The sequence below is a fragment of the Mchenga conophoros genome, linkage group LG14 (genome assembly GCF_057382185.1).
Source record: "Mchenga conophoros isolate Kocher_MC1m ecotype Shallow Benthic linkage group LG14, M_conophoros_male_GT1.1, whole genome shotgun sequence".
Taxonomy (NCBI): Eukaryota; Metazoa; Chordata; class Actinopteri; order Cichliformes; family Cichlidae; genus Mchenga; species Mchenga conophoros.
In genome coordinates, this window is record NC_140539.1 from 40,186,790 (window position 1) to 40,200,853 (window position 14,064).

General features: G+C 46.7%; 2 protein-coding genes across 2 annotated transcripts in view; both read right to left on the minus strand.

The window, feature by feature from the left end:
• Window positions 1–14,064, minus strand: part of LOC146560418 (uncharacterized) — a 358,436-nt gene that overhangs the window by 238,231 nt on the left and 106,141 nt on the right. The window lies entirely within an intron of this gene.
• On the minus strand, window positions 3,133–13,774 carry rnf169 (ring finger protein 169). Its single transcript, XM_085244541.1, has 6 exons — window positions 13,369–13,774; window positions 12,271–12,341; window positions 11,862–11,948; window positions 11,698–11,792; window positions 11,509–11,602; window positions 3,133–7,985 (listed from the first exon to the last, which is right to left on the minus strand). The coding sequence occupies exons 1-6, from the start codon at window positions 13,661–13,663 to the stop codon at window positions 6,870–6,872; spliced, it is 1,758 nt and encodes a 585-aa protein (XP_085100667.1). The 5' UTR covers window positions 13,664–13,774; the 3' UTR covers window positions 3,133–6,869.

Below are 14,064 nucleotides of genomic sequence, written 5' to 3' on the forward strand. Positions count from 1 at the left end.
TGCAGCAGATGTCCTGGAGGAAGGGAAGAGAAGTACCCACGATCCTCTCCACTGCTCTCACTACCTGTTGTAGCTGTTTCCAGCAGGAACCAGTGCAGGATACCACACATGCAGCTGCTGAGGATGCTCTCCACAGTGCCTCTGTAGAAGGTGCTCATAATGGGGTTGAGGCTCTCGCTGCCCTCAGTTTGTGGAGGAAGTAGAGTCACTGTTGGGCTTTGCTGACCAGTGATGCTGTGTTTTCTCACCAGGAGACATCTTCTGAGATGTGCACACCCAGGAACTTGGTGCTGCTTACCCTCTCCACAGCAGCACCATTAATGGTTAGTGGGGTGTGCAGGGTGTGAGTTCTCCTGAAGTCTATGCTGATCTCCTTAGTCTTCTCCACATTCAGGGACCGGTTGTTGTTGCTGCACCACTCAGCCAGATGGTTAGCTTCACCCCTGTCGTGGAGTGAAGCTAAGAGAAGCAGTCAACAGAAAAATAATAGCACTGTTTTAACGGCACTGTCTTCCAACTGCGTCCAAATGCAGCAATTCATTTACTCAAACTCATAACAGAAAGAAAGAACGGCAGCAGCCGATGTTCAGAAAAAACACAAGCTTTTATTTAGATAAAGACCACAATGGAAAGAAACAAAGAAACTGGCTTCTTTTTTCCACTGTAACGGTTTTTATCTATAAGATAAGATCACCTTTATTAGTCCCACATGTGGGAAATTTGTTATATATATATTTGTATATTACACACTCAACAAAATTCAGCACAAAGTAAGTTAAAAATCAAAATGTCTCTTCCAGCGAAGATTTAAAAAAAAACAACTCAGATGTAAAATTAAGTCTTTTGTGTGATTTGGCGCATCTCAAATAAATAAATGAATAATAAAGTAGATACATTAATACTAGGGCCGCCACAAACGATTATAGTCGACTAGTCACCGATTATTTTTGCATTAGTCACTAATCAGATCATCATCCATTGGAGGTAAAACTACAGCTTATTGCACCAGCAGCATCTGCTCTTATATAACTATCATTAGCTTACAGCTTTAAGTCTTTAAGGTGCTAACTAACAATAAAGACAAAATGATAGTTTATTAAATTTGCAGATTGTTTCGGTGAAGTTTAATAAACTCCTTCTATCTAAAATATAACAGGACACCGGAGTAAACTCTGGAGCATCTCACACTTCTGATGATCAGCTGTCTGCTTGATTCAGCTGTGTAAAAACTTTAATCTCAGCCAAACCGATTTACTCAGGAACAAATAAAACACTGAAAAAAGCCAAACAATAACATTTTAAGTGATCTAAGTGACTCATATATCATGTTTAACCTGAGTAGTGAAAGACGGCGGTGGGTTTGAAAACGATTTGCCGGGAGTCCGCTGTTCTCACGGCTCTACTGAGCCTCGCCCCCGGCTAACTATCGAGCTAGTGGGTAACAGACGTCTCCGAAAACGTCGGAGCGCTTTTGAAAATATGTGGTGTCCTGATAAACTGAGCAGATATTTGAGGTTTACACAGCTACATTCTGAAAATATGTTAAACGTTTATTTTGTGACCCAGAAAGAATAATAAAAGTAATATTAAAACTAACTAGCTGCCGCCATTGTTGGAAGCTGCGCTATGAATTCTGGGACACAGCTTCTTCTTCTTCGGGGTTTAACGGCAGCTGGCATCCTTGTACATGCAGTGCTGCCATCTTCTGTTTCAGTCCGTTATTACACTCTTAAATCCTGCTACTTATTCCTGCGTCTTTTGGGATCTTACAAAGCTTCAAACGACGCGTCGACTATTAAATCAGTCGACGACGATTTTGATGGTCGACGTAATCGTGACTAGTCGACTAATCGTGGCAGCCCTAATTAATACCAAAACAAACGAGAAGTGGAGGTAAAACATTCCCTCTAAACAAAACGTATAAATTCTAAAGGCGCAAATCAGTGCGTGCATGATTACATTGCTCCGCCCATCAAAAATATCACCTATTGTCGGCTGGAAAACTTTTACACATGCATGAGCACGTTTGCTGGTCGAGTTGAACTGTGCTGTCGTGACTGTCATTGTTAAGATCTGAAACATTTCTGAGCACCGTGGTGGATGTTTTTTAAATTAACTTGGGGCTTTTATCTTTGAAAATGCTCATTAACACATGTTGGCAACATCCAAAAAGTAACTGGAGGGCTTTATTTTGAAAACAAAAGAAGAACTTTTGCAAACCACATCTCACTCTGATACTTCCTGTCCCACAGCGCTGTGGAGCTCAGCCAGAATGAAACACTGTTTTCAATGATGTTCTAATGTTACAGGCTTTGCTGGTTTCTATTTCACTAAGACTTTAAAGTCCTGATGCTGGCCTATAAAGCTCTGAATGGTTTAGGACCAAAATACATCAATGACCTCCTGACCCAGTATGAACCTTCCAGATCCCTCAGGTCATCTGGATCCGGTCTTTTATCAGTTCCCAGAGTCAGAACCAGACACGGAGAAGCTGCATTCAGCTTTTATGCTCCTTATATCTGGAACAAACTCCCAGAAAGCCTCAGATCAGCTGAAACACTCAGTTTATTTAAATCCAGGTTGAAGACTCACCTGTTCTCAGCTGCATTTGAATAAAGCACCAAATCCACACTGTTTTACTTTTAAGCTTAAACTTCAAAACTTACATTTTAACTACTGATTTTATCTGTTTTGATTTTATATCCTGTTTTGTTTGTTTGTTAATTAGTTAGTTTATTTGCTTGTTGTAATCAATTTTAAATCATGCTTTTTATTTGTTCTTGTTTCTAATGTCTCTGTAAAGCACTTTGAATCACCTTGTTGTTGAATTGTGCTATACAAATAAACTTGCCTTGCCTAAACTCTCTGTGAATATCAGACTTCACAGCAGCTGCTTTACAGCATCCTTCATTTTGATTTGGGGAATGAAACATGGAGTAACAGAGTTTGTAGCATCACCTTCAACCTGCTGAGTTTTTGATGGCGATATTGTTTGCAGTTGATGGAGGACGTCCTGCTGCACTTCCTGCTTCTTCTTACCAATCATCGGCAATCTGCGGGACGCTCAGGTGAGCGTCTCAGGTGAGCCCTGGGCTTCAGATCACTGAGTGAAGAGAAGACAGGACACAAGCCAGCGTTTCAACTCTTTTACTTTTTCTTCCAGCAGCCGCTCATACAAAACTAGTCGGTTACAAAGGATCAATGTCATCTGCTCATTTGGCACTCAGCGTGACCCCTGACCCCGTCCACCCACCCCCACCTGAACTCTCTGCACCCACCAAAGAATACAAAACAGAAACGTGCTCATCTTTAATGGTTTAAAAAAAAAAGAGAGAGAAGCCCTTCAGCTCCATCAAGACTTCAAATTAAACTTTAACAGCTGATGATGATGATGATGATGATGATGAAGGCCAGGAATCACTGAGGACGCAGAAATGTAAAAAAAAAAAAAAAAAAAAAAAAAAAAAAGAGGAAACAGCAGGAATGTTATTATTATCTAAACCAGGGGTGTCAAACTCAAACACACAGTGGGCAAAAATTCAAAACAGGAACAAAGTCGCGGGCTAACGTTAATATTTATTGAAACATATTTATTCCTCCAGATATGAGAATGAATCTTTTCTTATGGACACGTTTTGCTGAAAAACTGAATATGGAACAAGCCGAGCTTAATACTAAACAATATATATATTAGCTGTATAATACCAGTAGGCCAGCTCTGATAGTAATTTGGTATGGCTTTGCGGGCCAAATGTAATTAGGCTGCGGGCCAAATTTGGCCCACGGGCCAGAGTTTGACACCTATGATCTAAACCAATCACCTAAACCTCCAAAGGCTGCAGTTCCTCCACCGTCCAGCAGAGGCAGCAGACTCCCGTGATAAAATGAACACGTCTGCAGCCTGATACACTGTTGGTCTCTGTGGATCATTTCCCTTCATGACACCTGCATTTTACGCTCACATGGTTTGAATTCGATTCACTTTTATTTATTTAGCACCAAATCACAACAACAGCCGTCTCAAGTCGCTTTATATTGTAAGCTAAAGGTAGTACTACAGTTATTAGGGGCGTGGCCTCTTACCTCCGGTAACTCCAGTCATTGAACTGGACCTGGGTTTGTGCTGCTGGCAGACATGACAGGGAGAGAGCACTGCAATCTGTCAATCACAGGTAGCCCCGCCCTAACCCCTAACCTGCTTCCTGTGACTCTGACGGCACCATCATCTCCAAAATGATGATCAGCCAATCAGGAAAGTGTTAGTGAGCACAGAGACCAGGTGAGTGTCTCAGATTTTTGAGTTGCCACCCCCTGCTGGACATTAGACAGAATGCAGGTTTAAGGAGCTACACCTTTATTTTACATCCAGCCTGTGAGCTGCAGTCTGGTTCTAACGCCACCCAACCTCATTGTTTCTTTGCAGGTGTTCAGGTAGAGGAACTGCAGAGTAACTACACCAACACGTTGGATGTTTGTGGGCGTGTCCTCAGTTTGTCCCCGCCCTCACATCTTCTTCAGCGTCTATCATACATACGACCCCCAGAGTGAATCATGACATTACTGAGGCTCAGTGCGAGTACGGCTTTTCTAACAGCGACCCACCAGCGCTCAGCGTCGTTCAGACTGCCTCTGATCTGAGCACAGTGTGAACACAGCGTGCCGCTGCACTCAGGCTAACCACTGACAGAGCTTAGCATGGAGAAAAAACACGTGTGTTGAGGAACCAGACATCTGGACGGCCTGCAGGAGCTACAGCATCACCGATCCAACACAGATGACCTGCAAACAGAAGCCGTGCAGCTCCTTTGGAACGCTGAAGCAGAGTGTGAAGGTGAGCTCAGACCAAGCACGTGCACGCCCACCTTCAGTCTCAGCTTCAGGCTCAGGCTCCTGCAGGGGCGTGGCAGCGAGCTGCAGTTTCTGATGGTTTCAGCCTGAAGGCTTCGTGTGGACCTCTGCTGCACTGACGGAGCGATCAAAACATTAAAAAGATCCAGATTTGGAAACCACCTCACGCATTTCCTGTAACTCTGACAGTATTCGCAGCATGAAGGCAGTTTCTGCATTAAATATGTTTACGTTGCAGACAGAAAACAGCTGACTGTGAGGAGTGAAGGGTCAGGGTGGATTTTGTCCCCGAAAGCTTGAACTCGCTCACTGATTGGTTCAGCTTGGCCCAATCGTGGAAGTTTCTCTACATAGAGATGGGGCTCTAACCTCGCTGCTAAATGGCTGTCGGCTCTACAGCCACCTGCCTCACCTGCTTCCTGTGGACCACAGGTGACGTTCTAACTCTGACTCCAGCGTGATTTTTATAAATCAATAATTATTAAAAGTACCACAGTCAGAGCTCTGTGACCACAGTAAATTCACATTTGGTCTGAATGCACCAGCATCTGACATCACAGGCCATAAAGCTCGTCCAATCACACGGCTCCTCGCTCCTTGAGAGTGACCAGGTGAGTCTCCTGATCCGAATTCAGGTAGAAATCCTTCCTGACCAATCGGGTTCTAAAGACTGCAGTCCCCACGAGCCTCGGCAGCTCCGACTTTCAGACTGGAAGACCAGGATGACACCAGCAGCTATACTAGAGGAAGTTTATGTCCCATGATCCTCAGCTGCTGGGAGAAGTCTGACTCAACACCTCCTTATATTTGAGCGGGTTCTGGTTTCTCCTGCATTCCCAACACATGCAGGTCGGCTGGACTTTGATTAACCTGTGGAAAGTTCTCACGAGGATAAACCAGGGGTAACTTCCACCTGCCCGGGGCAAAGACGTGCTGCTGACCCCCTCTGGCCGACAGAAACCTGCGTCACAGCGACCGTCGGTGCTCCTCAGTATCACCTCAGAGGGTAATACCAGGTACATGTCACGCTTTCAGGGGTGGAGGGTTACCTGCACACCCAGAGGGACCGTCAGGTAGGAAGTGATGTGTTCAGATATGTGTTCACTTCAGATATGAATGAAGAGACGCGTGTCACGCTCTGAGCTACCGAAATACATACGAATCATGATTTTGGACTTTTGGAAAGTTCTGACAGTCTGGAGTTTTGGAGCCAATAAAAAATCACTTTTAACTATTTTATTCAAACTGGGCTTCATAAACGGTCACAAATACAAAGACAGATTTCTGTCAAACAGCAGCTCAGGCCGACACTCACGCTAGCAGCAAAGGAAAAGTCCCTCATCTCATTTCTTTCCATAAAGCTCCTTTTAGATTTTCCTCGGCCTCTGGGAGATCACTGTGAGGCCGGTGAGATTTAAATGAACTATATTAATAAACATCATCATCATCGCGTGGAGCGCACCGGACTGAACCGACAGAGTCGTGTTCGGCCCGGCAGCGTGCAGCCTGCCTTCATCTGAACCTTTGCAACAGTTCAGATGATGCGCAGGCCGCTGTGTTTGGAACGCAGCGCACAAATACGGATTAAACACCGCCGTCGCCTTCAGCGGTGTCGGGATGCGAGGCGATGTTCAGCTCAGACATTGTGACCTTCAGGGCCTCACATCCACCCTGGATCTGTAACTGGAAGCTCAACATAAACATCCTTTGCCCCGGGCCACGTGACTATGGTTGAACCTGTGAAAGCTTTCTTTGTTCCAGCTGCAGAGAAACGACTCGGCCATGCGATCTGTAAAAAAGCTCAGATTAAGCCTCTGAGTTCAAACACTTCCAGGACGTTTCCTGTGGTGACGACTGTCGCGCCGTCCTGCAGCTGAAGGTTCAGTTTTTGGTGATCTGCTGGTGTTTGGAAGAAACGTCTCCAGGTTACAAACCCGTTTGTCAGACGAGTGAAAACATTCATACGTTCATTAAACCTTCGCCTTTCGTGTCTTTGCATATATGAGATCCTTCCCGTCTGTCTAGTGCTTCTTGTTGATTCGTCTGGACCTCCTCAGACCACGCCTCCTGCGGCTCTGAGTGGACATCCAGGACCGCAGGAAATACTTGTCGGGGCTCCTTCTACGGTTCTGGTTCTCGCGGTCGAACTGTCTCTGCAGCTTCAGGGCGAGCGCTCGATCCTGCCGCTCCTGCTGAATCTGGCAGATGTACCGTTCGTCCAGCGCTTCCTGGTTGACGGGCCGGCCCCTCTTCAGATCCAAGTCGCGGCTCGAGTCCAGATGTTTGGTCTTCTGCTTCCTCTTCTTGCCCCTCCGTGAGGTAGTCTGGTTGTGGATGCTACTGTCGGACTCCTTCCTGGGACTCTGAGAGTCCTTTGGCACTAACTTACAGGACTGCACCCCAGAGTTCTTGGTGTAGGGCGAGAACGACTGTTTCCGACTGAACAGCGCCCCCGTGCTGCAGGACTCAGGAGTGCCGGCCGGCGGCTCAAAGCCTCCCTTGAAGGTCGACTCGCTGCTGTAGCGGACCGCGGGGACGCGGATCTTCACCGACTGCTTCTGGAAGCTGTCCGTGTCGCCGGCTGGAGAGTCGAACAGCAGCCTCCTCTTGTTTGCTGACGTCACTGCGTCTCCTGCCGGGGACTGGCGCGTCTTTGCACCCTCGCCACCCATGCCGAGCTTGTTATGGTTTACCTCGGAGACGGGGCTCGTCAGCGTGGCCTTGGAGTTCACCTTGAGGCTCTGGCGGTCCAGCTCGATCTGCCTCCACTTCTGCAGGACGGCAGGGCTGGCCTCGTAGCTGGTGGCCTTCTGCAGACCGCGGGTCAGGTTCCGGGGCGTGGACTTCACGATGGTGGGCTCCATCAGGCGGCCGTCCGGGAGGCGCTTGGGTGGCGTGCATGGCGAGCAGACGATGGGCTTGAAGTGGTTGAGCTCCTCGGAGATGCTGTCGTTGCTCTCGGGGCTGATGGAGCGCTCCGGGCGGGGAGGAGGCATGCACAGGAGAGCCGAGGAAGATGATGTCAGCACAGCTCGCCAGGTGAGCCTCCGATCGGGAGCGGTGATGGGGGCGGAGATAGAGCGGCTGTTCTCAGAGGAGAGGAGGATTCCTGCCGCATAGCTGTGGCTGATGCCAACCTGGCGGAGGACACAAGAACACAAGTCAGCAACCACACAGCTGTTTAACACAGGTGAAATATAAGAATAAACGCCATCACCAGGCCCCGTTTTATACACTTGTATGGATTTTTTCTGTAAAACCCGACACTTCCTTCTGATGGATGCTGTGCTGTTTCCATGCAGAGACTGGACTCTACACAGCTGGACCTGTGAGCATGTTTGAGTAGAAGGCGACTCCTTTAAGAGTTGTGATGTTTCACCAGGTATTTGAGCTGTAGTGGGGTGGTATCCACACGATGTGTCAGGCAGACAAGGAGGCAGAGGTTTGTCACTCTAATGCCTGCCTGATGGTGCAAGCTCACAGTGAAAGTTCAGGATGTGGACCCCAAAGCACTCTATAGACCAGGGGTGGGGAACTACAGGCCTCGAGGGCCGGTGTCCTGCAGGGTTTAGATCTCACCCTGGGTCAGCACACCTGAATCACATGATTAGTTCATTACCAGGCCTCTGGAGAACTACAGGACATGTTGAGGAGGTCCTTTAACCATTTGAGTCAGCTGTGATGAACCAAGGACACATCTAAAACCTGCAGGACACCGGCCCCTCGAGGCCTGGAGTTTGACACCCCTGCTATAGAGCCTTTTCCATTAATACCTGTTTGAATCGACTGGTTTTCCATTACAGACCAGTGCATTGTCATCAGGGCAATTTGTCTGCGCGTCTCACAACGTAATAGACCCTGTGCATGAGAAAATGCTAACTTCCTGTTTTAAGACCGGATGTGGGGTTTAGAGCTGCCACAAACGATTATTCTGATAGTCGACTAGTCACCGATTATTTTTGCGATTAGTCGACTAATCAGATCATCATCCATTGGACGTACAGCGTACAGCTTATTGCACCAGCAGCATCTGCTCTTATATAACTATCATTAGCTTACAGCTTTAAGTGTTTAAGGTGCTAACTAAAAATAAAGACAAGATGATAGTTTATTCAATTTTAATGAAATCTGCAGATTGTTTCGGTGAAGTTTAATAAACTCCTTGCTATCTAAAATATAACAGGACACTGGAGTAAACTCTCGAGCATCTCACACTTCTGATGATCAGCTGTCTGCTTGACGTTTATTCAGCTGTGTAAAAACTTTGATCTCAGCCAAACCGATTTACTCAGGAACAAATAAAATACTAAAAAAGCCAAACAATAACAGTTTTAAGTTATCTAAGTGACTCATATATCATGTTTAACCTGAGTAGCGAAAGACGGCGGTGGGTTTGAAAAGGATTAGCCGGGAGTCCAGTGTTCTCACGGCTCTAGTTAGCCTAGCCCCCGGCTAGCTAACGAGCTAGTGGGTAACAGACGTCTCCGAAAACGTCGGAGCGCTTTTGAAAATATGTGGTGTCTTGATAAACTGAGCAGATATTTGAGGTTTACACAGCTACATTCTCGCCTGAAAATATGTTAATCGTTTATTTTGTGACCCAGAAAGAATAATAAGAGTAATATTAAAACTAACTAGCTGCCGCCATTGTTGGAAGCTGCGCTATGAATTCTGGGACAGAGCTACTTCTTCTTCGGGGTTTAACGGCAGCTGGCATCCTTGTACATGCAATGCTGCCATCTTCTGTTTCAGTCCGTTATTACACTCTTAAATCCTGCTACTTATTCCTGCGTCTTTTGGGATCTTACAAAGCTTCAAACGACGCGTCGACTATTAAATCAGTCGTCGACGATTTTGATGGTCGATGTAATCGTGACTAGTCGACTAATCGTGGCAGCCCTAGTGGGGTTGTACGTTTCTGGTAGCTTTATTTTGCGGTCAATCGCTACTGCGAAGGTGGACTCAAAAATCATGTCCAAAACACGAAAACGGAAAGATGGCGTTAAGTTACAAAGAGCAGAGGTGGGAACACTCACCACTGCTGTGTCATAAAAAAAAAAATCAGATGATCAGTTTTGACGTTTGAAGCGTGCAGATCGATTGGTTGTTTACGTCACTCAACACAAGCAGAACTGCATCACTGCAGCAGAAGCACATCTCTGTATACAGACAGTTCTTATGATTTAAACAGGCAAATGTTCAGCACTCAAACTGCAGGTGAACAACAGTCAAAGCCAGATGTTTCCCCGTTATGTCCATACCAGTACACACCCACACAGCATGTCAACAAACTATGAAAAAAAGCCACAAAAAAAATAAATGAATGATTGCTGGTAAGGGTTTCTATACGTTAGTATTCACGAAGGGTATGTTGTGACTTGCCTTCAAAATTACAGCGGTCCCTCGCTATAACTCCCTAACTCGCTATAACGCGGTTCACCTTTCGCAGATTTTTTGTGTGCAATTTTGCATGCTTTTTTATTTTTACAGCACATTGCGTTCGGCTGCAGACCATTGTTGATCTCCTCCGTGCCGTCTCTCCTGTACAGTACAGAATCGCTACATCGATCGCTGATTCATTGATTCATTAATGATTGATTGATGTTGGATTCTCTCTCAGCTGCTCTATTCTCATGTTCTGGACCCGAAAACACGGTTTGATCTTTGGTTTCATCCTATAATACTGGAATTATTTTTCTACGAAGGTTTGAACTTTGAGAGTTTAAGCAAGAGAGAAAAGTGTGAAAATGTTCCTGCCTGTCTGAGAAAAGTGTATAAAGTGTAGTGAGGGGCTTAAAACATCTCAAATAATTGTAAAAAATAAAGCTGGGCACTTCACGGATTTCACCTGTTGCTGGTTATTTTTAGAACACCGGCGATAAACGAGGGGCCGCTGTATACAAACACTCAAAATAAAACATTTGAATCCTTTCTCTCTTTTGCTTTGAGGCGTGGGGGAAATATCGACACGTCGACGAACATCATCTACAGATATATTCAGTAAATTCCCACGACATCTTGAGAAATGTAAATCGCCGCTTGATTCATCCATTTGGTTGACTTGTTTTGGAAAACCCGACCGTAAACAAGACGTGAATATCACACCGGAAACGAGGCGCCCTACAGGAGTTTCCCCACCGGAAGTAGCACACGGTGCACAGAGTCTATTGACATGTGACACGAACACTAAGACAAAGGTGCACGTCGAAGCAAATATATGCCTGCAGCTCACTCTGTGGCTTTTCGTCACACTCGGGGAACGCAGCGTTGTTTTTGTAGCCATCTCCTTTGATGTAGCGTTTCAAAAATGGCGGTTTTGATTTTACTGAACGAGAAGCTCTCACGACTCATCCAGTGACGCTACTGACCAGCCAATCATGTAGTCTGATGAAGTCACATTTTATTACCTGCTCGGACCGCTTGGAACCCGACCAGGTACTATGACCTAAAGGTAACCCTGAAAACTGGGGCTAATCGTGCCGAGCAGGTTCTAATGGCAGAGGGGCTTAACGATCCTTCTCCCCGCAGACTGAACCTGGATGGCTCCTGAAGCATACAGTAATCTGATTACACTCTCTAACACAGCCTGATAAAACACTATTTCTTCTGAAGTTCCCACAGACGGGAGTCTTGATCACATGACATGACTGTCTCACGTACCCGGTCCATCACGGCTGCCGGCTGGGTGACAAGTTTCATCTTTCCTCCTCCATCCTCCACAGGATCAGTGCAGCTCCTGCTCCTCTGACAACTCCTAAAGAATAAACACAGAGGTCAGAGGTCACACCCCTGTAGTCTGTGGTACGTTCACTGTCTGCAAAAGGAATAGGACAGGGTGGTTGTGCTCACCCAGCGGATGAGTTTTTGGTTTTCCTGATAAAGGCTGAGATGTTTCGGATCCTCCTGCTGATCGGCTCCTCGTTCTCGGAGTCAGACAGGACGCCCTGAGGAGGGACAACAGCTAGTTAAGACAGCTGCTGCAGGATGAAAACATTCAGCCTGTCATCACTCACCGGATCTTCATCACGACGGACTGACTCGTCTTTACAGTTCAGAGAGCTCCTCCTCTTCACCTCCTCTCTGTCGTCACACAGCAGCAGCTGAAACACGGAGGGGTTAAAGTTTATTTCAAGGGCTAAAACACAAAGATTCTCCTGTCTCCACGAGACGACGCAGCATCTACGAGGGTATATCGAGACTCACAGTGGAAACTTTGAGAGAGAGGTGACTGCTTAGAGAGAAAACTTAATGTAAACTTAATGTAAACTCAAATTAAAGCCAAAGTTCTCAAGTTTGATATCGGCAGCCTGCAGAGCTCTGCTTTTCTTCCTCAGCAATAAAACACTCAGCAGGCTCGGTCGGCTGTGACGAGCTTAACCACTCACAGGTGATCACAGGTTTACCTGCAGCTCTCTGACTCACCTTGTGTTTCCCGCTCGGGCCTGAAGGAGCGTCGGCAGACTTCGGGATGAGCACCGGAGAGACGAAGAACTCTAAAGGAACACAGCCAAAGAGAAAACAGTCAAAGAAGCCACGCCCCTAATAATTTAAAGGCTTAATACAATTTAAACAGGTGACTTTGACTACTAAAATTCTACTGTTCACTTCCTGTCTTAAAACTTTGTAATAACGAGCTCGGTGCACGTGCAGTAAACCTGTGAGCTCACAGCTCGGGCACGGTTTGCTCCACTCTTGGCTATCTGTGATGTCAGAGAGACACGACAGAAGCCCAGCATCAGACAAACTGTGAATCACACAAAGCTGCTCAGATACAGCCTAAAAGGAAAAATGCTAAAGGTGTCAGTATTGGGTCAATGAATAAAACATAAAACATGATCACCATCAGCACCTTCTGACTTCATCCAACACACATAAAGCCACTGAGTCTCACCCGAGCTTTCTTATGTAAGAACTGCTGTTCACAGTGGTCAGTGCAAGTCAAAGAGTACTTACAGTATTTATGGTTCTCCTGCTGTGTCCTGCTCTAAGTACTAGTAATAACCCCCTTGGGCTTTTCCAGCCAGTCACTGCTAACAGAGTCCACGCAGTAATACCTCCAGTACTACTAGTACTGCAGTAACTCAACTCCTCCTCCAGCTGTACATGTCTGGACACATTCCCCATCTGCAGACCTGAGCAGTGCCACATGACATGTGACCCTGCTGCCTATACCTGTGATCAGGTGAGGTCACTGTGAGCAGTCACGTGTCCTCTGAGGGCTGTTTCCATGGTTTTCTCATTGATTTGTGTCCACACGTTGACCTGTGATTGAGCCTGTAGCTCCATACAAAACTCCATAAAGAAAAGCGGGGATTTTTACGCCTGCAGCTACCACACTTCATAAATGTTTTTCACATAAAACTAACCTTTAACATTCTTAAAACCGCGCGCTGCTCACGTTAAACTTTATTAAAGTTGATTTCATTTAAATTCCCGCTGTTTTCTGCCGTTAAACAAACACCCTGCAGCGGTGTGATACAGCGATATCTGCACGGGCGATTCCCCGAGAAGCTCACCGACCTCTCCGGCTGTCGCAGTCCCTCCCGCCCGGCCTACTGCTGCTACTCTCGTGGTCGCTCCTCCCGCGGAGCCGCTCCTCGCTGCCGGAGTGTCTGGGGGCTAGGCAGAGCGGACAGGCCAGGTGTCTGCCGGCCGGGCTGCCTCCGGTCTCCGCGCACGCCATGCACTTCTTGGATTCGTACTCGGGTGGGCTGGACCCGGACCGGCACCGAGCTGCGAGCCCGGCCCGGGACGTGCCGGCGGCCGTGGCGCTGGCCGGTCTCCCAGGCCGTTCGGCAGACCCTGCGGTCGCCATCTTCCCTGGTGAGTCTTCTCTCTCCGGTCCGCTCTCAAAACAAACCCCGCCCTGCCGCCGCCGAAACAGCGCGAGCGCAGAGGAGTGGACGCGCGTGCAGCCCGCCAACCGGAGCCGCTGAATCACAGCGGCGCGAGCCTCCTCTGACGTCAGGTGTCGACTTCAAAATAAAACTAAGTCGTTGCATTTTATTGTGCATTTCCAAATTTAGAAAATAAAAAATAACTTGATGGTAGTCTGTAAAAAAAACAAACATGTAAAATATGTAGCAAAATGTGCTTTGAAAATCAAAGCTGCTAAATATGTCTCTTTCTGTTGGGGCTGAGTTTGTGATTTTTAGTGTGTGGTTTAACAGCATTATTTTTCAATAAACATAAATTGCAAGACAAAGAAATCGCTAC

Bases quoted from the DNA above. Each gene is read 5' to 3' on its own strand.
- rnf169 (XM_085244541.1), bottom strand. From the start codon at position 13,663: ATGGCGACCGCAGGGTCTGCCGAACGGCCTGGGAGACCGGCCAGCGCC. The intron at 12,342-13,368 runs GTCGGTGAGCTT...GTGTTCCTTTAG, and splicing joins GGACTGCGACAGCCGGAGAG to AGTTCTTCGTCTCTCCGGTG. The intron at 11,603-11,697 runs GTGAGCACAACC...TTTATTCTTTAG, and splicing joins ACCAAAAACTCATCCGCTGG to GAGTTGTCAGAGGAGCAGGA.